The 25,981-nt window shown below is 40.9% G+C and overlaps 1 protein-coding gene across 1 annotated transcript in view; it reads left to right on the top strand.

Moving 5' to 3' along the window:
• Positions 1-25,981, top strand: part of MOXD1 (monooxygenase DBH like 1) — a 96,651-nt gene that overhangs the window by 52,000 nt on the left and 18,670 nt on the right. The window contains exons 5-8 of the mRNA XM_052645942.1: positions 21,554-21,733; positions 22,018-22,120; positions 23,505-23,671; positions 24,726-24,917. Of these exons, the coding sequence (XP_052501902.1) occupies positions 21,554-21,733; positions 22,018-22,120; positions 23,505-23,671; positions 24,726-24,917 (642 nt within the window). The remainder of the gene's footprint in view (positions 1-21,553; positions 21,734-22,017; positions 22,121-23,504; positions 23,672-24,725; positions 24,918-25,981) is intronic.

Raw genomic sequence — 25,981 nt, 5'->3', positions numbered from 1 at the left:
TGCCGAGAACAGATCTTCCTGGTATGGCTTGAGGGTCTTGTGACACTATCATATGGAGCATGGGTAGGAGGCTGAAAAGTGAATTTCTCTTGAAGCAAAGTGGAGCTGTTGGGTTCTGCCTAGAGGAATGGCATGATTTATTATTGAGGTTTTAAAATATAAAAGATTAGAGGAAGGAGTTTAGCCCCGACAGGTTAGAATAGTGTATGTGAGAGGAAAAGACAGCGTCCACTAGGAGAGTGGCTTGGGAATGAGAGAATACACGTGTTGTTGTTGAGGGAGAAGTTGAAATGCTTGGCAGCTCACTCGATGTTAGACGTTAAGACCTTAATAAAAATTTGAAAGAAGAGATGGTTCATGGGGGAGAGAAGATAATGAGTTCTCTCTTGAAACCATTATCATAGCTTGATTTATCAAATAATTTTTAGATATCTCCTTTCAACTGCCAAGAAAAGAGACTGGCCACATTATTTAAACTGCACATTTCTCTTGGAATATGAATACCTATGAAGGTTGTGAATTATGAAGTTTAGATTGCATGTGTCTTTTATCTGATTGAGAAGAATGTGAAATGAATCACCCATGCTTGGGACTTCCCTGGTGATCCAGTGGTTATGACTTGGTATTCTCAGTGCGGAGGGCCCAGGTTCAATCCTTGGTCAGGGAACTAAGATTCCATAAGCCACAGGATCCATGGCATGACTGAAAAAAATAAAAGCAAAATAAGTCACCCATGCTTTTTATAAGTTGCTCTATAAGTCGATCCATACAGCAGACCTAAGAATATTTAAATTCTGATAAAAAGTATTGATTGCCAAAGTTATTTGAGGTTTAATTTAAAGGAGGTGGTGGCCATGTTTAGGAAAAAAAGATCAGACTTGTTGAAACTGATGATGCCTGAGTTTTGCCTTGAGACTCTGAATACCTGAGTTTGTCCTTCAGGTCATCCTTGAGTACCTAGTGAGAGCAGAGCCATGTGCTGTGCTTAGTGGGGGCAAAGAAGAACAACAATGTAAAAATGACAACAGGCTATTTAATTCTGCATGGTTGTTATATAAATTGTTATATTATATTCTCTGTATATAAACTCAAAATCAAAAGCAAGCAAATAACTTCAAAGATAAGTGTTAACTCAGCCATAGCCTGAGTGAGACACTCTTCAGCTTATTGGTTTCCCCTTTTATTGGAATTGCTCTGTAAATGAGGACTTCTTTTTATGGAAGTCTCATGTTTAAATATGTAGAGAATAAGAAAGAAACAAAGAGAGGAGACATAATTACAAAAGCCATCCACTGCTGCTGCTGCTGCTGCTGCTGCTAAGTCGCTTCAGTCGTGTCTGACTCCGTGCAACCCCATAGATGGCAGCCCACCAGGCTCCCCCTTCCCTGGGATTCTCCAGGCAAGAATACTGGAGTGGGTTGCCATTTCCTTCTGGTATTCATTTATTTGTTTAACTTTCCTGAAATGTAAAGACGATTCATGTGTATTTCTTTTATTTAAAAAATTTTTTTTGGTTGGTTGGCACATGGGATCTTAGTTCTCTGACCAGGAATCGAAACTGCATCCCCTGTAGTGGAAGTGTAGAGTCCTAATCACTGGACTTCCAGGGAAGAGACTGTCAGTTCAGTTCAGTTCAGTTCAGTCGCTCAGTTGTGTCCAACTTTTGGCAACCCCATGAATCGCAGCACGCCAGGCCTCCCCGTCCATCACCAACTCCCAGAGTTCACCCAAACTCATGTACATCGAGTCTGTGATTATTTTTTTTTAATTGATATCAATAATAATGGCTAGGGCTTCCCAGGTAGCTCAGTGGTAAAGAATCTGCCTGCCAATGCAGGAGACATGGGTTCGATCCCTTTTTTTTGAAGATCCTACATGACTCGGAGCAACGAAACCCATGCATGACAACTACTGAGGCTGAGCTCTAGAGTCCGGGAATCGCAACTGCTGCAGCCTGAGTGCTAGAGCTTGTGCTCCACAAGCAGAGAAGCCACTGCAATGAGAGGCCCATGAACTGCAGTAAAGAATAGCCCTCCCTGTCTGCAACTAGAGAAGGGCCCATGCAGGGATGAAGACCCAGCACAGCCACCACTGCCCCCACCTCCCCCCACCGCCACACACACAAAAAATGGCTAGCAACAAATTCTGTGAGGTCACCATCTTTTTTATTATTTATAATGATCTCTTTTCCAGCCAGAAGGCAAAACTTCATAAATAAAATCAAATGACTCTTTGAAACAGTGCTGTAGTGTTAAAGTATAAAATTATTTTTGAGCCTTATTCTAACTTATTTTCTAACCATAGCTCCCCGTTCAGACCCCCTCTGCAACCTGTGTGAGTAAGAAAGAGAGATAAGAACAGTCCCCCAGAATGGGATTTAAGCCAGTCAGCCCTGTTGACTTAAGCCAATTCAAGCCTGCTACTCAGCAGCTGTGTGAGTTCATTCCATTGATTTAATTGCTTGTTCTATTGACTCAGTTCCATTGTCTGTAAAATAAGGACATGATACCTGTCTCTGGAAGGTATGAAGGTGAAGTGAAATTAAGCATCATTGTGTGTGTAACATAGAAACGATGGTTGTTACTGAATGCTATAGTACCTATATATTTCCTAGAGGACTCATCTTTTTTTTTTAATTGAAGGATAGTTGCTTTACAGAATTTTGTGGTTTTCTGTCATACACCAGCAAGACTGACTTTAGAACCTAAGCCCCAGGAACATTGTGCCGTTATCATCCTTAGACCTTCAGTTCTGGGCAGTGGTACTTGGTGAATGTTTGTTGGATGAATGGCTCAAATCTAAATTCAAGTCAGTGATGGTGAGTTGTAAACAATGTTCAGAAAAATCTCTCTTATCTGGGAAACAAATGAACTTTGAATGTGTGGCACTGTGGATTATGTTTCGAATTAAAGGACTGAACTGAACTGTTCTGCTGTGCTACTTGCAGACACTTCATAGAAAGGGCCAAAATCAATGAAATTAATTATTTTTGTGAAACCTGCATTTATTACCAGCTCTAAAGCGATGTTACTTTGTATCTTAGAGAAAAATACTTAATATCAGTTTCCCCTACTTTCATTACAAGATAAAGTAGACTATGCTTTTAACTTAAATTTAATTTAAAGAGCAGTGAATTCTAGACCTTTGGATAAAAGCCAACATAGAATTCTGCATCAGGCAAGTGTTATTCATTTGTATTGTTTCCAGTTATAGCTAATCTTTAGACTATGCCTGAAGGAATAAAAAATACCATGCAATGATTATTTTCCTCTTCCTAGAAGAAAAATAAGATGGCCCGTTTATTAAACTTTCACAGGAAACAAAGTCTTTAAATTATGATGAATCAATGCTAAAATAATATACTTTATTTAAATAAGCCAAAAATATTATGATAAATTATATATAAACATATGTACTAGAAGTTTCAGGATGTGGAAATAAGTCTTGAAGTGAAAGTGAATGTGAAAGTCACTCAGTCGTGTCCAACTCTTTGTGACCCCATGGACTGTAGCCTGCCAGGCTCCTCTGTCCATGGAATTCTCCAGGCCAGAATACTGGAGTGGGTAGCCATTCCCTTCTCCAGGGGATCTTCCCAACCCAGCAATCAAACCCAGGTTTCCAGCGTTGTAGGTGGATTCCTTACCATCTGAGCCACCAGGGAAGCCCGCAGTTCAGTTCAGTTGAGTAGCTGTCACGTCTGACTATTTGTGACCCCATGGACGGCAGCACGCCAGGCTTCCCTGTCCATCGTCAAGTCCTGGAGCTTGCTCAAACTCATGTCCATGGAGTTGGTGATGCCATCCAATCATCTCATCCTCTGTCGTCCCGTTCTCCTCCTTCCTTCAATCTTCCCTAGCATCAGGGTCTTTTTCAGTGAGTCAGTTCTTCGCATCAGGTGGCCAAAGTATTGGAGCTTCAGCGTCAGCATCAGTCCTTCCAATGAATATTCATGGAAACCCTAGTTAATATTAAAATATGCATAATTAAGTCAGTTATATTTACATGTAAGTTGTATTGAGCTAAGTGAAAAACTAAGCTTTTTTTCCCCTTAATTTAGGGCTATGGCATTTTATCCTGAAGATCATCTGTTAGTCATTGAGTTGTTCTTTCATGAATGGAATTATTAGGCCTTTAAACTATAAAAAAACAAACACACATATACACATAACAGCAATAACAACAACAAGAAGCAAACTATCTACTGTAACTTCAAAGGAGACCAGAAAGCAGAAATAATCCAGAGAGACAGAAAATGTTTGGTGCAGAACCAAGGAAAGGTCTGGGTGTCTTTGCTGAGACTCTCCCAGAAGGAGCTGTGTCTGTTCAGAGGTGAAACCAGCTCAGTGACATCTGCCAGTGGGCTGCAAAGTCTTGACAGCAGGCTTGGGGAGAAAACTCTCTCATTCTAAGGACCTAAAAATTAGGAGGCTATAATTGGGTGTGCAGAGGAACAGTATGTTGCTTCATCTTGATCAGTTATTACTCTAACTAATTTTGAATTAAAAATTCGTGAGAAGAAAAAAACTATGTTCCCCTAATTCAAGATTAGGGAAATAAACACTTTCAAAGATTTTGGAGGACTGCATATAATATATTTAAGTATAATAGTATAGTATAAATGCAATATATATGTAATAGTCAAGGAAGTATTATAGGTAGATCATGAATCAGAAATGTGAGAACTAACATTTGATGAATGGTTGTATATACTATGCACTGTGTAGAAGTTGGGCTTCCCAGGTGGCTCAGTGGGTAAAGAATCTGCTTGCAGTGCAAGAGACACAGGAGATGTGGGTTCAGTCCCCGAGTCAGGAAGATCCCCTGGAGTAGGGCATGAAAACTCACTTCAGTATTTTTGCCTGGATAATCTTATGGACAGAGGAGCCTGGCAGGCTACAGTTCATGGGGTCACAAAGAGTTGGACACTACTGTGTCCGAGCATACTTCCATAAAGGCTTGTTGCCAAACACAGTCACTTTGGGGGTTGAGACTTCAATGGATGAATTTTGAGAGATACAGCATTCAGTCCATAATACTCTCAGTCCATTCAGTCCATAATACTGCCTTTTAACAAACTTCTAAAGGAGATCAGTCCTGGGTGTTCATTGGAAGGACTGATGCTAAAGCTGAAACTCCAATACTTTGGCCACCTCACGCGAAGAGTTGACTCGCTGGAAAAGACTCTGATGCTGGGAGGGATTGGGGGCAGGAGGAGAAGGGGACGACAGAGGATGAGATGGCTGGATGGCATCACTGACTCAATGGACATGAACTTGGGTGAATCCCAGGAGTTGGTGATGGACAGGGAGGTCTGGTGTGCTGCGATTCATGGGGTCACAGGAGTCAGACACGACTGAGCAACTGAACTGAACTGAACTGAACTGAACATGTTGCCAATCTGATAGGTGAAAGAGTATGTTGTTTTCATTTCCATTTATTTAATTATGAATGACTTTTAACAACTTTTTCTGTTTGTAACCAGTTGTATTTCTTTGCTATGAACTTTTCATTCATGTAAATTTGCCTGTCTTTACTGGGGTTATTTCTTTGTTTATCAGAGCTTTTTTATATTAAGGGAATAGGCCCTTTTCTTGACATAAATGTTGCAGATACTTTCCTCATTATTTTGGTGATTTAATGTTTACTTATCTTTGCTCAGCTGAGTGTTGCTTCCAATTCTTTCCTCTATTAATCTTTAGTCCACTTCTCCACTGTAGGAAGATGGGTCACTTTAGATAAAATTGGAGTATTCATGCATTTTTATTGTACTGTTCTGCCTCCCCTGTCATTCTGTGATGTGGAGCTATGTTCCTATCAGATATCCCCCATTTCTGCACTTTTGATTTTCCATAAAACATGTTGGTCCTTGTGTATCTTTCTACCCTGCAGAAATCCAGATATACTCATACCTTTGATGTATGTATTGCTGCACGGACTAACAGCACTGTTGGATAAGTTCTCTGAACTATTTTTCTGTACTAGGAAGCAGTAAATCATCTCTATTTTATATAAAGAGTATGTACTTTCAATTCCATGAATTTCCAGAATCTGAAATGCAAGTTAACCTAAAATATTCAATTCATTGTTTAAAAACAGCTTATGCTTACAAGTAAGTTAGAAGTTGCTCGTCAAAGAGTGGCAATATCTAGTCTTGATATTCTATTCTCTAAGTTACAATACACAGAAATAATAAAGGCTTTGAAGAAGTCTACTCTCTGGAATGAATTGTCAACAAATGGTAAAACAGTGAGTTGCAACTCCAAATAAGCAGAAAACACTCATATACAAAATTATTGCATCCAGTAAAAAATGATAGATTTACTAAGTTGCACAGAACTGAGTAGAGTTTTCAGCATCTTACTAAGAGTTATTAGCTAGACATATTTTCCTTTACTTTTTATAATGGGTTAGAAGTTGATTTGTATTTACATTTTATACATAAAAACCCTAAGTTTCAGTAAGGTTAAGCAGTCTGCCTCAGGTCACACAGCTGGTAAGTGCCAGACATTGGAATCAACCAAGTCTTTGGTTTTAGTCTACCACATAGTATTGCCTCCTAAAAGAAGTTCAGAGAAACAAGACGAATATGAGCCAAAATAATCGGAGAAGGCATCTGGGGAAAACAAAACCTGGGCTTTCAAGAATGAGTAAGATTTTAATAAGCAGAGTTGAGTAAGGGGGATGTATTGGATGGAGAAAACAGTACTAATGAAATTAGGAGGGAAGAATGAACATGGTGCATAAAGAGATGCGATTCCTATGGCTGGAAATTCATGCGTACTGAGACTGTGTAAGTAACACGCAGCCAATGAAAGAGAGCCCTTGATGTCAGAAAAGGAAGTGTGGAGTTGATCAGCTATAAGACAGGTGGGGTGGAGCCATCAAATGTTATTCTGATTAACAAGGTCAAAAGTGCTGATTTCTGAAGGTGATTCGCCTGGGATAGGGTGGTTGTTGTTGTTGTTGTTCAGTCACTAAATTGTGTCCAACTCTGTGACCTCATGAACTGTAGCACACCAGGCTCCTCTTTCCTTCACTGTCTCCCAGAGTTTGCTCAAATACATGTCCATTGAGTCAGTGATGCTGTCTAACCATCGCATATTCTGCCATCCCTTCTCTTCCTGCTCTCAATCTTTCCCAGCATCAGGGTCTTTTTCAGCTCTTAGAGTCAGGTGACCAAAGTATTGGATATGTAGTGTGGTTCAGAAAGCAAACTCCTGTACATTCAAGAAGATAAGTGTGTGGCTATTGCTATAATTCAGGTAGGATGCATAGGAGGTGTGGACTAGGATGAATATTATGACAGGAAAGTTGCTTGAAGGGTATTTTATAGGTGAGAAATACAAAATTAGATGAGCCATATTGCTTTGAAAGTGAAAGTTAGTTGCTCAGTCATGTCCGACTCTTTGCTACCCTATGGACTGTCCGTAGAATTCTCTGGGGAAGAATACTGTAGTGGGTGGCCATTCACTTCTCCAGGGGATCTTCCTGACCTAGGGATCTAACCTGGATCTCCTGCATTGCAGGCAGATTCTTTACTGTCTGAGCCACCTGAGAAGCTATATTGTTTTGGGATATTCTAAATATTTAGTGTTCTCATTAAAAAAAAAATTGGTTTTCAGATATGTTATAGAACCCAAAACTCAGATGTTAGCTATTTGGGGAACTCGTTTTTGTGTGTGTGTGTGTGTTTTTTTTTTTTCCAGAAGTCTTAATTAACAGAGCTTCTAACTTAATCCAGATTTGAGTGCTCATCTCAGTTTGCATTGTTTGTCTAAAGAGAGGAAAGAAATGAAGGGTGATGGAAGAAAATTATTGTCATTGACAATTACTATCAGTACCAAACCGATTTTCATTTCAACTGAGCATTGCTTTGTGTTGATTTCAGGCAAATCTGTTAGTCTGGAGATTTATGATGTTTCAAGAACTTCAGCTTCATTGAGTTTGGCCCTTACTATTCTGTTATTTTCATCCTTGGCCTGTTTTCCCTCAAGTTAGGAAAATGATGGCCTCAACTCCCAACATAACAGTTTTCCTTTCACATCTTGGGGAAAGGAGAGGACATCTCTTCCATCAGCCATCATGCAAAAGTCCCTGTGACTTGACAAATTTAAGTTCAAAGGATGGGGTCACATAAATGAATTTAGGCCACTCAAGGGAAGTAGGAATTGTTCTTAGCCCAATGGATGGAGAAGGCAATGGCACCCCACTCCAGTACTCTTGCCTGGAAAATCCCATGGATGGAGGAGCCTGGTGGGCTACAGTCCATGGGGTCGCTAAGAGTCGGAGATGGCTGAGCGACATAAGCAATTAAGGATTCTGGTAGGAAAATCTTCTAGGGGAATCAAGGCTGGGAGGCAACCAGAAATTATCATTCTCTGGTCTACTTCTCCACCATTCTAGAATATGAACCGTATTGTTGCAGAAAGTGGGTCCCCTTCCAGGGCCCGAAACAGGGCTCTTGTCTAACACTTGGAAATGAATTGTCCGAGGAGACATATGTGCTGACAAAACAAGAGATTTTATTGGGAAAGGGAACCCTTGGAGAGCAGTAGGGTAAGGGAACCCAGGAGAACAGCTCTGCCACATGGCTTGCTGTCTCAGGTTTTATGGTGATGGGATTAGTTTCCGGGTAGTCTTTAGCCAATCATTCTGACTCAGAGTCCTTCCTGCTGGTGCACACCTTGTTCAGTGAAGATGGATGCCAGTGAGAAGGATTCTGGGAGGTGGTCGGACATGTGATGTCTTCTTTTGACCTTTCCTGAACTCTTCCAGTTGGTGGTGGCAGCTTATTAGTTCTGTGTTCCTTAGCAGGACCTCCTCTTGTAAAACAGCTCATGCAATTGGTTCCATGGTGCCTGGCCAGGGTGGACGCTTTCAGTCAGTGTGCTTCCCCTAACAATATGACTGTCAGAGTCATGTCTGATGCCTCTTTGCTTTCTCCTTTGACACCTAACACAGAGCACACAGTAGACTAGATATAGGTGTGTGTTTTTTTGTGTTTTTTCTTAGTTGATTAGTCAAGTCCATGACTAAATGGAGAGCATCTCTTTGAGAGAAAAGATTTTCAGAGCAAAATGATAAAGAATGCTTATATTCAAAACTGTACATAAACACCCTTAAGTGTCAATGTAGCTAAGTTTCTTTTGGAGAAAGGAGGGAGGCTGTAATTCAGAAAAATATCTCTGTAGAGAAAACACATCTCAGTCTTACATATACGGATTTAAAACTCAAATCAAGTCTCTTAGCATGTTGTACACCTTAAATTTGCACAGTGTTATGTGTCAAATATATTTCAAGAAACATAAATAAGGTAGTAATGGAGAAAGGTTCAAATCCAAGAAAATGTGGTCCAAAAATGCTCTTCCCGTTACACTACTTGTCTTCGGTTGGGTTTCCAGAAGCAGTCCTTGGAGACGAGAATTTATGTAGGAAGGATTGATTAAGGAAGTACCAGGAGAAAACAATAGGGGGCAGAGTAAGGCTAGGGAAAGAGCCAAGCAAGGATATGATGGCTTTGTAGTTCCAGGTTTAACTTATTCTCAGTGTATTAGCCTGTTTGATCTCGTCTAACAGAATACAATAGACTGGATGGCTTATAAACAAGAGAAATTTATTTCTCATAGTTCCGGAGGCCAGGAAGTCCACGACCAAGGCACTGGCAGCTCTGGTGTCTGGTGAGAACCTCTTCCTCAGAGGTTCTTTTCACTGCGATCTCACATGGAGGAAGGGACAAAGGACAAAGCTCCCTGGGGTTACTTACAAGCACAGTAATCCCATTCATGAGGATCTGCCTTCATGACCTAAACACCTCTCAAAGGCCTAGTTTGTGATAAGCTTGAGGGTTGGGATCTTAATATATGAATTTCAGGGTGAGGCACAAGTATTCAATCCATAGCATATGAAGTATGTTTAGAGCTGTCCCACTTGACCTAAGATTGCTAGACATTCATCCTCCCTTTTCACCTTCCCTAGAAGAATGTACATTATCTTGCACTTCTTGTTTTTTGCAAAGTGAGTGCAAGATTATGCCTCCGAGGAGTCTCAGGGGAAGTAATTAGAAATTAGACAACAGAATCTGGATGATGGGTATACAGTAAAGGCTATGGAGACCTGACGTGATCTCGGTGGAGCAGACACTCTGCCCTGCCGATAAAGAGGCCAGTACATCAGTCAGTGTGGTTGTGAGGAGCACCGACTCACAGTGCAGGCCATCAGAAGTTAAACAGGGCTTTGACACTTGGGCAAGTTTCTTAATTTATATGTGTTTTACTTTCCATTTATAGCAAATGTGATAATTCTATTACCTAAGCTCATTATGTTGTTTTGAGGATTAAATGAACATAATGTTTATATGTCTAGTCCAACCTAGACAGCATATTAAAATACAAACATTACTTTGCCAACATCTAGTCAAAGCCATGGTTTTTCCAGTAGTCATGTCTGGATGTGAGAGTTGGACCATAAAGAAGGCTGAACACCGAAGAACTGATGCTTTTTAACCGTGGTATTGGAGAAGACTCTTGAGAGTCCCTTGGACTGCAAGGAGATCATACCAGTCAATCCTAAAGGAAATCAGTCCTGAATATTCATTGGAAGGACTAATGCTGAAACTGAAACTCCAATATTTTGGCTACCTAATGCAAAGAACTGACTCCTCAGAAAAGACCCTGCTGCTGGGAAAGATTGAAGGCAGGAGGAGAAAGTAATGACAGAGAATGAGATGATTGGATGGCATCACTGACTCAATGGACATGAGTTGAGCAAGCTCCAGGAGTTAGTGATGGACAGGGAATCCTGGTGTGCCGCAGTCCATGGGGTTGCAAAGAGTGGGACACGACTGAGCGACTTAACTGAGTCTCTATATAAACATGAGTCTTAGAGCCTGATAAAAAGTAAGCACTAGTGTGATGTGACCTGCTCAAAGTCCTGTCACACAGCAGGACACAGTTAATGGCACAGCCAGGAAATAAACTTGGTCTCCAAACCTCCAGGTCATTCCACTACTCTTTACTGGCCATATAGCAAATTTATAAATTAAATAAACTAAATTTAAATTTATAAAATTAATTTTATAGTTAATTTAAATTTTCTTAGAGTAGCTTGGTGGTCTCTAGTTTATTAAAAATCTCAGTTAACCAAATATTAACATATAACTATGACTCTTGCCTGGAAAATCCCATGGACGGAGGAACCTGGTAGGCTGCAGTCCATTGGGTTGTTAAGAGTCGGACACGACTGAGCGGCTTCACTTTCCCTTTTCACTTTCATGCATTGGAGAAGGAAATAGCAACCCACTCCAGTGTTCTTGCCTGGAGAATCCCAGGGACAGTGGAGCCTGGTGGGCTGCCATCTACGGGGTCGCACAGAGTCGGACACAACTGAAGCAACTTAGCAGCATAGATCATGAATAGTCTGTTAAGAATTCAAAGAACAAATATATACACTATGTTGTGTTATAAATGCTCTTAAAGGTAATTTTATATCTTTTTTTTTAACATTATTGAACTGTTTGGCAAAGGTACCTAGTTAATTCACATGCAGAAGTAAATGACTATGAATCACAATGTTTAACATTTCTCAAGTGTACTTGCATATACTAAGTAAAACAGGCTTAATGTTTAATATTAAGTGTGTTGGAATTTCAGTAATCAATAAGCAAGAGATAGAGACACTTATGTGTGTTAGAGGGGTAGATTTCTCTCTCCATATTGTCTTTCAAGGGCACTTTATTGAAGTAACTTTGTTATTACCTTACACAGATACAATTATGAGTAATAATTAGAATAAAAGAGTAAAACAAAAGCAAAGTAGTTTTATGTGGCAAGTTTCCTAAGAGAGAAAGAGATGTTTTCAAACAGTACTACATAAATGCACACGCATATTGATAAGTTGATGATATATGGTTAACGGTGTGATTGTTAATTGGTGGCTTCCCCAGTGGCTCAGCAATAAAGAATCCACACAGCAGCCACAGGAGTCGTGGGTTTGATCCCTGGGTTGGGACGATCACCTGGAGGAGGGCATAGCAACACACTTCAGGATTCTTGCCTGGAGAATCCCATGGACAGAGGAGCCGGGTGGGCTATAGTCCATAGGGTCACACATGATTATTAATCAGGACTCTTGGTTGCAAGTAACAGAAACCCAACCTGCACAAAAGGAATGTGCTGACTCATGAATTAAGAGGAAAGGTTGAATAAATAAGCCACAGGATGGTAGAGACAAGCTGGTTTCAGGAACAGCTTGAGTTAAGTATTCAAACCCTACCAAGACTGTCTTGTCTTTGGGACTTTTCTGTGCACTTTTATTGTATCTCACCACATGCTGGCTTCTTCCGAAGTCTCCACCTTCTAGTGGACAATGCGTTCTTGTTTCATAGTTTGAAAATCCAAGAAAAGGATTGATGTGTTGGGCCCCGGCCCCTGAACTAGTCAATTGTGGCTGGCAGGGCATGGTCCCACCTGAAGATGGTAGTTCCTTTGAGAATTCAAGATCGCAGTAGGGGATGAATTATTTCCCAGTGGTCTCCTCTCCCTCGATTTCCCCCTTTTCTTCATTTCTTCTATTCATCTTCATCTGATTTGAACATGATTTCCTGGGCTTTAGTTGCCAAGTTCATTCAAGCTGTGGCCCCTTGAATACATATCAACAAGTCGGGTTTTGCTTTGAACCCTGAACTATTTCAGGGTGGATTACCTGTGAGACAATGATATCATTCTCTTGCTCAATTTGGTTGCCTCTTAAAAGTCAGTTATATTGTCATTCTCAAGGAGCTCTGCCCAGCAGGGATGGAGGTAAGAAGGGAGAAAGGGAGGCAAATAGTCATATGACCTTATAATCATCTATCTGCACTGCTAGTTCTGGCTGAAATGTTCTCATAGGCTGCATCACTTTATCAACCAGATGCCCTTTGGCTAACCTTTGTCAGAGACGGTTTACCTGTTTTACATGGACAGCAATCTATGCCTCGGGTGGGTACATAGAATGGGATGCCAGGGACAAGAACAGGCAAGAAGAACAGTGATGGGGATTTACAAAATTTCCAGCTCATTACAGATTCCGCCCATCACCTCTTTCCTTTTGTTTTAATTTTTAATTTATTGAACTGCAAGTTGGCTTTGGAGAGCTGTGTTCCACACGTGTTTTAACAAGTCACATCTTAAATGGGTAGACATAGAAGAATAAATAAAGGAAAATTGCTCATAAGAGCTCTAATAACCTCCTGTTTTTCTCACTGATCTCAGTATTCCTAGACCAGTCAAGAAGGGCATTTTATCTCCCCCCTTTTTTAACCCCCCTGAAATAAAATCAAAAGCAAGATGCACATATATTTGGCTATAGATAATGAATCTTTTTTTTATTTTTTACATTTTTTATTTTGAAATCATTTTAGACTTACCAAAAAATAGTTGTAAAAATAGTAGATTTTCCTAAATGGTAACATCTTATCTTCCTTAGTTTGATTATCAAAACCAGGAAATTACCCTTGAGACAATATTATTAACTCACCTATGTGCATGCTAAGTTGCTTCACTTATGTCCAGCTCTTTGCAATCCTATGGACTGTGACCTGCCGGCCCCCTCTGTTCATGGGATTCTCCAGTCAAGAATACTGAAGTGGGCTTCGATGCCCTCCTCCAGGGGATCTTCCTGACCCAGGGATTGACACCACATCTCTTGCATCTTCTGCATTGGCAGGCGGGTTCTCTACCACTAATGCCACCTGGGAAGCCCCCAGCTAACCTACAGACCTATTCAGATAAGAGGAAATGATGTGTATTTGTGATAAGTTCATGTCACAAACAAGTGCAGAGACAACCATGACCTAGCTACAAATGCGCACATCTGAAAATTGTTAGTTTTTTATTTAAAAATTGAGATGGGGACTGTACTCGATTCCTAGAGCTTCCATAATAAATGACCACAAGCTGGGTAACTTGAAACAGCAGAAAGGTAACTCTCTCAGAGCTCTGAAAGTCAGAAGTCCAAAATCAAGGTGTTGGCAGGGCCATGCTTTCTCAGAAGGCTCTAGCAGAGAATCCTTCCTTGGTCGTTCCAGTTTCTTATGCTTTCTGGGGTTACTTGGTTTCTGGCAACTTGACTCCCATCTCTGTCTCTGTCTTCAGATGGCCATCTTCTCTTTGTGTAGCTGACTGAATCTTCTCCTCTCTCTTCTATAAAGATACTAGTCATTGGATTTAGGATCCATCCTCAGCCAGTGTAAACTCATCTTAACTAATTACAGGTGCAAAGACCATATTTTCAAATAAGGTTACATTCTGAGGTTCTAGGTGGATATGAATTTTGCAGGAACATTGATTAACCCAGTTACAGGGGAATTAAGCAAAAAATAATTTTATTTTGCAAGTGTTAGTATTGAGGTCATTGGTATTTGAAAGCTAAGAAAACATGATTACATTCAGGTTACCTTTTTAAAAATTCATTATTCATTTATTTTTGGCTGTGCTGGGTCCTCATTGCCGCACACGGGCTTTCTCTAGTTGTGGTGTGTGGGCTTCTCACTGCGGTGGCTTCTCTTGTTACCGAGCATGGATCAGGGATTGAACCTGTGTCCCCTGCATTGGCAGGCAGATTCTTAATCACTGGACCACCAGGGAAGTTCCTAGGTTACCTTTTAAAGGGAGCACTCTCTAGACTTGGTGATTGCATCTCTGGGAGATGGTGAAGGAAGTGGGATGCAGCCTAGGTCACTGGAGTTGAGAAAATCAGGAAATTAGGAGGCAGTGCATTTGATGACTCAGACTCAGCGTCCTTAATGTTGGCTTGATGGAAAAGGGAGTAGTAACTTCATTTCCATTCAATGAGTAGCTATTAAGCAGTCAGTGTGTTACAAGGACTTTGCTTTGACCTGGCTAAAGAGAATAAGAGAGATGAGTTCATGAGGAACAGTATAAATATTTGGGGCTTTTTGATGCTCAGGAACATCAAAAACAGCAATCAAAAACAACACTGCTTTATGGTCAGTGTTAATTTTCATCTTGATCTTAGCTATGCTTAGCAGCTCTCTTTTTTTCACCTTTTTATTGCTAAGTCTTCTCAAGAATACCCCTAAGTTCCATTTTCTTGAACTAACTGAAGGGACTGTTTTAATCTTTAAAATCCTTCAGGTTAAAGACTTCCCTTTCTCTTTATCTGTGTTTTGGTTCCTGGGCTGTTTTTTAGTTTGCACATAGGCTAACAGATAACCCACAGCTGCTAGACCATCGTTGCTTGGCTTGTTGCATATGAAGGTGGGTGTACAGGCCTACCATCTGTTCTAGGTCTGTAAATTTCACTTATGTACAAGAACACAGTGATCAATGACATAGTTTAATATTTGGTGTCATTGCCACCTACTTCCATGGGCACTTTTAAATAATATTTTTAAAAATTTATTTCTTCTGCCAAACTCATAATCAGCTCAAAAGCAAAATTCACTTACATGTTCATTGCAGTCTCAGAAATACTGATTTATTTATATTTGTGTGCTTTATCTTGCCATGACCTTCTGTGACAATTTCTATCACTGCAATATTCTTTTGAATAGAGGAAACTTTTGGGATTCCCATTTTGATTGTGATGATAATGTGACATCTGTGAAGGAGGAATCAGAATAGGAGATCCTTTCTAAGTGCTCCCCCTTACAGTAGTGATAGACAAACAAGCATTACAGCCTTGTTTGTCTCCAAAAGTTTTAAGTACAGAAGTGTAGAACTCCACCATTGATCCAAATTGGGCGGTGATGCTGAAGGAAAACTCTTTCCCATGGACTGTTACCAGAAGCACAAGAAAGAGCAGTGCTGGATGCTTGCGTTCAGCCACCAAGCAGCGTGAGTCATGGAGCTGTGTGTGCTTCAGTCTCCTTCCTCAGATGGTGCTCGCCTGTCTCTGCCTCAGTCTTACCTGGTGTAAAGTAGGATATCACAGCAGGAGATAAAACACAAGTGCTGTGACTGCTTCAAATGTTTGTGGAATGGTCATGGCAGCAGAAGATAATATGCAGTGGTCATTTGGTGGGTGGTTGGTAGCCATGCGCTGGCAGCACTAGGCTTTGTAAGCATGACAGGAAGCTTTGTGGGAAATTCTACCCCATACCGGGTGCCATGAGCCAATGGCCCTGTCCTGCTCTCATCAAGGTGTTCACATTCCCTGGAACTTGGACTCTGCACTAAGTGGGTTATTCCTGTCCAGAGGGATATTCTTGGTGTCTCACTTAATTATCCCCCATGCTGTTGCTGCTGCTAAGTTACTTCGGTCATGTCCAACTCCATAGATGGCAGCCCACAGGCTCCCCCATCCCTGGGATATTCCAGGCAAGAACACTGGAGTGGGTTGCCGTTTCCTTCTCCAATGCATGAAAGTGAAAAGTGAAAGTGAAGACACACAGTCGTGTCCAACCGTTAGTGACCCCATGGACTGCAGCCTACCAGGCTCCTGCGTCCTTGGGATTCTCCAGGCAAGAGTACTGGAGTGGGTTGCTATTTCCTTCTCCAATTATCCCCCATGGTCAACTGAAAATTCTCTATCAAGAAGTTTTCTTCTTTTCGAGAGTTTGATAGCTCATATTTTTTCTGGTGGCCTCTTGGCTCACATGGTAAAGAAACTCTCTGCCATGCAGGAGACCTGGGTTCTATCATTGGATTGGGAAGACCTCCTGGAGAAAGAAATGGCAACCCACTCCAGTATTCTTGCCTGGGGAATCCCATGGACAGAAAAGCCTGGCGAGCCACCGACCATGGGGTCACAAAGAGTTGGACACAACTGAGTGACCAACATTTCAACACTTTATTCAGTAGTTATCCTTACATATTGTTCTCAGGCACTTCTCTTTCTTTGTCTCTCAATCTCACAACAGGAAACAAAAACACAACATCTTTTTTCTAAAGACTTTTCCTCTTTCAAGGCTTCTTATATTGCATGCAGTAAGTTTCCTTGTTGCTTTGTGGGTGTATTTTTCCTAGGAAATCCTCATTTTCTAGGCTGTACTATCACTTTGTAACCTGGGGGTTGGATTGCAATTTAGTTCTCCTTGAAGCCTTCACTGGGTTTCCAGGTGAGACCTTGTTATTTGCCCTCCTTAGGAAAAAGCACAAAGGCCACGGTCTGTCTCCTCTCCCTAGAGACCAGGGCATGTGGACAGGGTGGCAGAAGAAGGCAGGAGACTCCCCAGGCATGAGGCTCCCTCCCAGTGGGGCGCTGCTCCCTTGATGGCAGCATTGTGTGGGGATTTTCAGTAGTGGCTCCTGAAGCACTCCCTGGGGCTGGCTCCCTGGTGTCATCACCCTCTTGCTGACAGCTGTCGGCAACTTGCCTATGTGAAACCTTTCATCCGCCCACTCACTGGCAGCAACTTCCAAGGTTGTTGGTGATCTCCAACATATCTTCCTTCAATAAATTGTTGCAATCTGAAGAGTACCAACTTAAGGGGTCAGACCAGCCTAGTTTCAAATCCCCATCTACCACTTCCTAGCCATGGTTGGATTTGCTGCAGAATCCTCCAAGTCTCAGTTTTCTCATCTGTCAAATGGAAACAATAATATTTACCTTATAGATTTGTTATAAATAGTAAGTGAAATATGTGAAATGACTCAATAGTCCTGGTAGGTAGGAGGTGCTAAATAAAAGAGAGATGTTACTGTTGTTGTTCCTAGAGTGCTTTGTGAGCTTGGCAACTTGGTGTTGGTTTCAGCACTAGCTTTATATATAAAAGAGCACTTATTCTTTTAAAATTAATTATACTGGAGTATAGTTGCTTTACAATATTGTGTTGGTTTCTGCTGTACAGCAAAGTGAATCAGCCACGTGTGTACATATATCCCCTTTTTTGGATTTCCTTCCCATTTTGTTCACCACAGAGCACTGAGTACAGTTTCTTGAGCTATAGAGTGGATTTTCATTAGTTATCTATTTTATGCATAAAAGTCACTTACTCTTAAAAGTTTTTTGTTTTTTATTTTAAGAATTTTTAAAGTTATTTGAAGCTCCTTTAAACACCATCCAGCCTCACATACTCTGCACCCCACCCTTGCTCTCTAGTGCCCTCTTGTGGTACCTCAGTGAAAGCCACTAGTTTCTGCGGCAGCCTTGCTGTGTGCTGTGCTTAGTCACTCAGGCATGTCCCACTCTGCGACCCCAAGGACTATAGCCCGCCAGGCTCCTCTGTCCATTGGATTCTCCAGGCAAGAAAACTGGGGAAGATTGCCATGCCCTCCTCCAGGGAATTTTCTCAATCAAGGGATCAAACCCAGGTCTTCCACATTGCAAATGGATTATTTACCTTCTGAAACACTAGGGAAGCTCAGGGTAGCTGCCTTGGGAGCAGCCAATCCTCATTCGCCCTTAGGGGCTCCTATCCAGAACCTAGCTAGTAGAGCTGAGTACAGCCTACAGGGTTCGGCTTGAACTTAAAAAGAAAAGAAAGTGAAGTCGCTCAGTCCACATGCCCTGGTCTCTAGGGAGAGGAGACAGACCGTGGCCTTTGTGCTTTTTCCTAAGGAGGGCAAATAACAAGGTCTCACCTGGAAACCCAGTGAAGGCTTCAAGGAGAACTAAATTGCAGTCCAACCCCCAGGTTACAAAGTGATAGTACAGCCTAGAAAATGAGGATTTCCTAGGAAAAATACACCCACAAAGCAACAAGGAAACTTACTGCATGCAAACCCATGTACTGTTCACTGGGAAACATAAGAAGCCTTGGAAGAGGCAAAGTCCTTAGAAAAAAGATGTTGTGTTTTTGTTTCCTGTTGTGAGATTGAGAGACAAAGAAAGAGAAGTGCCTGAGAACAATATGTAAGGATAACTGCTGAATAAAGTGTTGAAATGTTGGTCGCTCAGTTGTGTCCAACTCTTTGTGACCCCATGGTCTGCGGCTCGCCAGACTTTTCTGTCCATGGGATTCCCCAGGCAAGAATACTGGAGTGGATTGCCATTTCCTTCTCCAGGGGATTTTCCTAACCCAGGGATCAAACCTGGGTCTCCCAAATTGCAGACAGACACTTTACCATCTGAGCCACCATGGAAGCCCCTAGGCACACAGCAAAATCCTCACACGTGCCTGAATATTTAACTAAAGACATACTAGCAGTTCCCTGTCCCTCTTGGAGTACTGATGCACCCAAATGAGTATCAGTTCAGTTCAGTTCAGTCGCTCAGTTGTGTCTAACTCTTTGCGACCCCATGAATCGCAGCACGCCAGGTCTCCCTGTCCATCACCAACTCCCAGAGTTCACTCAAACCCATGTCCATCGAGTCAGTGATGCCATCCAGCCATCTCATCCTCTATTGTCCCCTTCTCCTCCTGTCCCCACTCCCTCCCAGCATCAGGGTCTTTCCAGTGAGCCAACTCTTCACATGAAGTGGCCAAAAAAGTGCCTTCCCTGGTGGTTCAGTGGTAAAGCATCTGCCTGCCGAATTCAGGAGCTGCTGGAGACATGGGTTTGATCATTGGGTTGGGAAGAAGACCTGGAAGAGGAAATGACAACTCTCCCCAGCATTCTTGCCTGGAGAATCCCAAGGACAGAAGAGCCTGGCGGGCTACAGTCTATGGGGTCGCAAAGACTCAGACACGACTGAGCACATACACGCACGCACACACACACACACACATCAAATTTGACATGGAAACTATAATCTCAGAAAATCCTGGGCTGCCCTTCTGTGTAATTGTTATACATTATGCAACCATGTTTGAACAGTAACTGTCATTTTGAAGCAAAATAGAAAATAGTTTCTGTCTTCAGGGTATACAATCCTCTAGAGATGAGTGCAAACACAGCCATGTGCAAGGTCATTTTCTGTGAATGTGATGTTAAAAATGTACTTGTGGGTTAGGCATAGCAGGGCTCACTATTCCACACAAAACAAAAGCTGGATTTAAAAATTCAGACCCCCTGGCTGCCCATTCAGATTTCTACCTAATGCCTACTGCTTCTCTCTTTGGCTGCCTTGACCTTTCCTATTAAAAAAAGTAAGAATGAATGAAAAACTATATAGAAAATCAAAATGGCAAGACTTAGGAGGAAGTAGCTGGAAACACTTCATCTTTTTATGTCCATCTAAAGCAAGGTTTTTAAATGAATTGTTGGCATTTGAGTAGTTAGGGCTAAAAGCACAAGCATGGACGAGCTCTAAGACAGCAAACTCTTGAAAACACAAAGGATCACTTTGTCAGATTAATAGAAGGCTCTAAGAACCCTGTAACTAGTGGCCACCTCTATAGTCCAGCTAAGCTAAGTACGGGACTTGTCTACCTTCTCTGGCAGTAAGGCTTTTTGAGATGTTAGGATGTGCTTAGCTCATTCTGGTTTCCTGGACAGTGTTCTGAAGGGAACTTACAGATGGGACGGTCAAATGAACATAGTCACCCTAATCATGCTTTCAGGACCAACATCACCACTCATTCTATTTTCACAGTTTCCAGTTTCCTTCTAATTTGAATCATTACTCAGTGATTCAGTACAGCACATCACTACAATGACTTTTTCTCTCCTAAATTCTAATGGTAAAATTCTTATTAGAATTTGAGTTTAATCACTAAAATAAAAGTGTCCTTTATTGAGCCTTCCTTTGTGCCTAGTACTGTGCTCTGCACCATATAGAAGATAGACAGGAAGAAAGGTATTACTACCCCAGTGCATGTGTGCTAAGTTGCTTCAGTTGCATCTGACTCTTTGCAACCCTATGGACTGTAGCCCGGCCAGGCTTCTCTGTCCATGGGATTCTCCAGGCAAGAATACTGGAGTGGGTTGCCATGCCCTCCTCCAGGAGATCTTCCCAACTCAGGGATCGAACCCACGTCTCCTAAGTCTCCTGCATTGGCAGGCAGGTTCTTTACCACTTGCGCCCCTGGGAAGCCCCAATACCTCCAGTAGGGATGGGCAAAGATAACATTTTAAGGGAGATTGAAGGAGTTTATGCCTGTGTGAATTTTTTGTTTTTTTCCTCTGTGAGAGGGAGACAGAGAGAGAGAGAGAGACAGAAAGATGGAGAGAGACAGAGTGCCAGGCAAAGTAAAGCCTGGAAGAGAGCAAGCAGGTTTTGAAACAGCTGCTACACAGAATGTTAAGGGAAACAACGAGTTTAAAAAGCAAACAACATATTAGTAAAGTCCTTCCAAGGTGGTAAAGAATCCAAGTGCGGTGGAGGAGATGTGGGTTCGATCCCTAGGTCAGGAAGATCCCTGGAGAAGGAAATGACAACCCATTCCAGTATTCTTGCCTGGAAAATCCCATGGACAAAGGAACCTGGAGGGCTACAGTTCATGGAGTCACAAAAGAGTTGGATATGACTCAGTGACTTAACAACGACAGCAACGATTCTTAGAGAAGCGAATGGTTAGTGCATCTTTGCTCTTGCCATTGTCCTTGCCGTCATCATCATCATCACAGTCATCGTCTCCAGAACCAATTATGCTCCAGCCGCACAAGTTACACAGTGGAGAAAACTATTCCTTTGAAAATCCGATGACCATTTATGCTAGTTTCATGCCTCTCGGAGGGTGTTGAAGGGTGTTTATTTGATTGCGTCGTCCCTCTCACCTGTGCTTGTTTAGGTTGAGCCCGTGATTCAGAAAGGCCACGAGAGTCTGGTCCATCACATCCTGCTCTATCAGTGCAGCAGCAACTTCAGTGACAGTGTCCTGGACGACGGGCACGAGTGTTACCACCCTAACATGCCCGATGCCTTCCTCACCTGTGAGACCGTCATTTTCGCCTGGGCCATTGGTGGAGAGGTGAGACCACTCATTACTGAGATGTAACAAAGTTAATTGATCCCTTTCCCCCCTATGATTCTAACACTTCTAAGTAAAACTCTGTGTACTCGTTTTGATATGAGGGTGGGTTATTTTTCTTTCCACAGGAAATCATTCTTTCCTTAAGCCATTTTATTTGATCAACTGTAGATTAATACAGTTGTAGAATGTTGAGATATCATTGAGATTGTTTGGGTTTTGAATGGAGTAGAGCTCTGAGGGACTTTCACAGAACACTGTGTCATGGAATTTTGCTCTTTTAGGGTTTCTCCTATCCACCTCATGTTGGATTATCCCTTGGCACTCCGTTAGATCCTCATTATGTGCTCCTGGAAGTCCATTATGACAATCCAACATATAAGGAAGGTGAGTATTTTTTTATACATTCTACCTATGATTTTTAAAAGTTTTATAACTTTTCCCTTTATTTTAACAGAGTTAAACAGACTTCAAATAAAATAGCATTTAATGTTGTAAAAAAAATTAACCTATACATTTGTCATCCAAATTGGGATACCTTTTAGAGTAGAAAAGGCCACTATCAACAGTTTCACTGGGACAGCAGTCACTGGCCAGCAATGAGCTAGGCAAATGGGCGCATGTAGTCACTAATCTTAAAAAGCCATTTGGACATTACTTACCAGAAAGTAGAAAAATAGACTTTTCCCTTTATGGTGTAACTTAGTCTGAAATACATGGTGCTCATGAAACATTTTCTTTCTAAAGGCACACATGAAAAATTACCATTCATCACACTAGAGAATATTAAGCATCTTGCTGTGTTGACACTGCAGCTGACGCTGGTGTAATATGATGTTGAAATGAAGAGGGGCAAGTATTTACACCTGAATTTACTATGTAATATCCCAACGCCAAAAACTTAAAGGATTCAATATGAAATTATCAATAGAAGAAACTCAAGGTTATGATTTTACACTGATCTGTGCAATTTTTCATCAAATACTGAGCACCAAGGATATGCTGGATCTGTGCTTAATGACATAATGTCCCCACCTTCAGGGATATTATAGTGTAGTGGGAAAGGCAAACAGTAAAATAATCGCAACAATTAATACAAAATTATTTATATGCTAATTGATCCAACAGGGCACAGGTAGGTAAGTCACTGTTGCAGAAAGAAGTCAATTAATTTCCAAGTGGAATGGATTTATGAAGTGTTTGGGGCCCATACTCTCCCTCCTTATGATAACTATGTCATAGCAAGAGATGTATCTTATCTTTCCTCCCCACCATGCCTGTTGTTATGTTGTTCACATCATAGATTCTTAATAATTGTTTGTTGATTATATGACTATGAATTATAAAAAGACTGGCGATAAACTATAAAGAAAGTTAATTATTCATGTTTTCTCTATCATCACATGGTTTCTAGACCAAGTGGTCTTCACCTCTGTGTAAATGTTACTGAGCTTCACCTCAAAACAGTATCAAACAATACTTCTGTTGAGTTACTGTATATTCTAATGAGTGACTTAGAATTTTTATTTCTGGCTTCATGTTAGATAACTGTGGAATATATTATTACATAATACAAACGTGCCTCCCATGGTATGCTGTATAAGTTTTCTTTGTGAATCTGGATGTTGCCTTTCATTAATCTTTGCTTGTATTCCTTTCCCTTGTAAGAGTTTAAGGAAAATCAGTAAACCTATTCCAGCTGAATATGGAAAACTTTTTAAAGTACTCAAGCTCACTTTTAATTTTTCTTGTCTAAATGCTCTTGTTCCAGGCTTAATAGATAATTCTGGATTGAGATTATTTTATACGGCAGATATAAGGAAATACGATGCTGGGGTTATTGAGGCTGGCCTCTGGGTAAGCCTGTTTCACACCATCCCTCCAGGCCTGCCTGACTTCCGGTCTGAGGGTCACTGCACCCTGGAATGCCTGGAAGAGGTATGGTGTGTCTGGGTCTGTGAGCTGCTCTTCCTAGATTAATCTATGCTTGTAGAAACTATGTTTGGAAAATTCCAAGTTTATTACTAATCTTTTTCTTGTTGTCATGCTATAAAATGATTGTTTACAATTTTAGTGAGACCTTTATTGCTTTTCAAAATCCTGAAGGCTGCAGGAGTAGAATTTTGGTGTTTTCCTTCCTTTTCCTTTCTTAGTTTGTTTCATATTGGACAGTTCATTTTATCTTTTACGGTTCAACCTTTCATAGTCCCCTTTTGCTTTCTCAACTTTATTTTTTATTCATATTTGTTTTTTCCATGATTTATTTTCATTTTTTCTCATTTTCTCTGATTTATAGCTACTGACCCTTCTTTAACCAAATAGCAAAACTAATATAAAATACATATTGGATAAGAGAAAACTATATATAAGTATTTTATAATGGCTGCTTCATTCATAGTTCTTTTTTTCTTGAATGAAAGTATTTCAACATGGATCATATTCTTTATAAATTATAGGATACTGTAGTTGTAGACAGTATGGAAGACTGGTAGAATGGAAAGGTTATGCTCTTCTGAATTATTTAGACCATTTAGACCATGAATTAAATTGCCATGACATCATTCTCTAGCTGTAGGACTGTGAGCAATTCATTTAATTTAATTCTCCCAGTTCAATTTTCTTATCTGGAAAAGTGGGAGTAGATTCTCCCTTTAAGAGTTTCACTTTTCAAGCTACCAAAATACTGGATTCTTTTTGCTAGACGCTGTAACTGTTTGCTCACCTCCTAAAGGAAGAAAAAAAAAGATAATATGTAAAAGTGATCAGTTGGTCCTCAGCAAGCATTAGTTCCTCTTCTTTCCTCACAGCCAGTATTGCTTCACAAAGATAGGAATAAGTCAGGAAAAATCCAAATTATAAATGTCTGGCAGGTCATGTGTTGGCTTAAATGGTGTTAGCTTTTCTTCTCAGTTGTCCCTCCAAGTCTGTTTTAAGGTGAACTGTCTGCGCTTGTTTGGAGACCTAATTAGGTCTTCTCCTGTATCTCCCGTAGGCTTTGGAAGCTGAAAACCCAAGTGGCATCCATGTTTTTGCTGTTCTGCTCCACGCTCACCTGGCAGGCAGAGGCATCAGGCTGCGTCATTTTCGCAAAGGGGAGGAAATGAGGTTACTCGCTTATGATGACGATTTTGACTTCAATTTCCAGGAGTTTCAGTACTTGAAAGAAGAGCAGACAATCTTACCCGTATGGATGCTTTTATTCTTTATCACTGAATGTCATCAAAATCCTGAGACATATACCTGCCAGGAATTAGCCAGGTTTCTCCTGGTGTAATGAATCGCTCATCCTGTCCGTAGCTTCAAAGCCACCCACTATGGCTGTTGTATAACCCTCATGGAATGTGTTTGATCTGTTTTCCAACATTGAAACTTGTTTTCTTACTATTCCCAGGGGCAACTCAAGTTGTCGATTTCAAAGGAAATAAAACTTAGGTTTTGTGCTCTAAGCACTAGACTCCCCAGTTAGTAATCCCTTGGCTTGCAGTTCTGGTAATGGTAAGATCAGAAGTTTTGAAAGTTTCATTTCACTAAAAGTGAATATAAGATCATTTTTTCTTTTGACTAAGGTATTAGGACATAGCTAATTATATTACTGTGTGTAATCCGGCTGGCAACCATACTTGAGGTTCTGATGAAACAACACAGAAAGGAATCTTATGCCTTCCAATGATAAACAATTTAAAAATTTTATGACGCTTCATTTTTTCAAATTTTTTATTTTGACATTGAGCTCAATAGTTATACAAGTTCCTACCCTAGTTTTCCTCTTAAAAGTCAGATATTTATACTCTTTATGAAATGGGAGTAATAGCAATATCTTTACTACATGCAGTAATTCCCTGGTATACCCTGGGAGTAGAAAGATGAAGTTTGAGTGATCTCAAGGTTCTTAAGGACTACACTCCATTTTATGGTGTTGTCTGGTGTTGGGGCTCTCTAACCAGCTTTTTTGGGGGGGTTGTCTCAGTGTCCCTCAACTGATATGTCATGAGAGGATGTAAGTGTTGAAATATTGATTCCTCCCTCTGAATATCCAGGCTTCGAGGACAAATCTGAGGGCCATTACCCAGAGCTTGCTGCTTCTGGTCTGTGAATAGCCTGTCCACTTACCTGGCTGGGAGCCATAAAAAATTAGTTTCTCTCTGTGCAGTACTGTTCAAAAGGTTGAAAAGTATTGGAAAAAATAAGTTACTAGTAATTTGCCTCACAAGTCTGTTTTACGAAAATAAATACCTGATTAAGGACCTT

This window comes from Budorcas taxicolor, chromosome 9 (genome assembly GCF_023091745.1).
Source record: "Budorcas taxicolor isolate Tak-1 chromosome 9, Takin1.1, whole genome shotgun sequence".
NCBI classification, from domain to species: domain Eukaryota; kingdom Metazoa; phylum Chordata; class Mammalia; order Artiodactyla; family Bovidae; genus Budorcas; species Budorcas taxicolor.
Note: the sequence above shows the minus strand (reverse complement) of the source record. Positions and strands in the feature narration are given on the sequence as shown.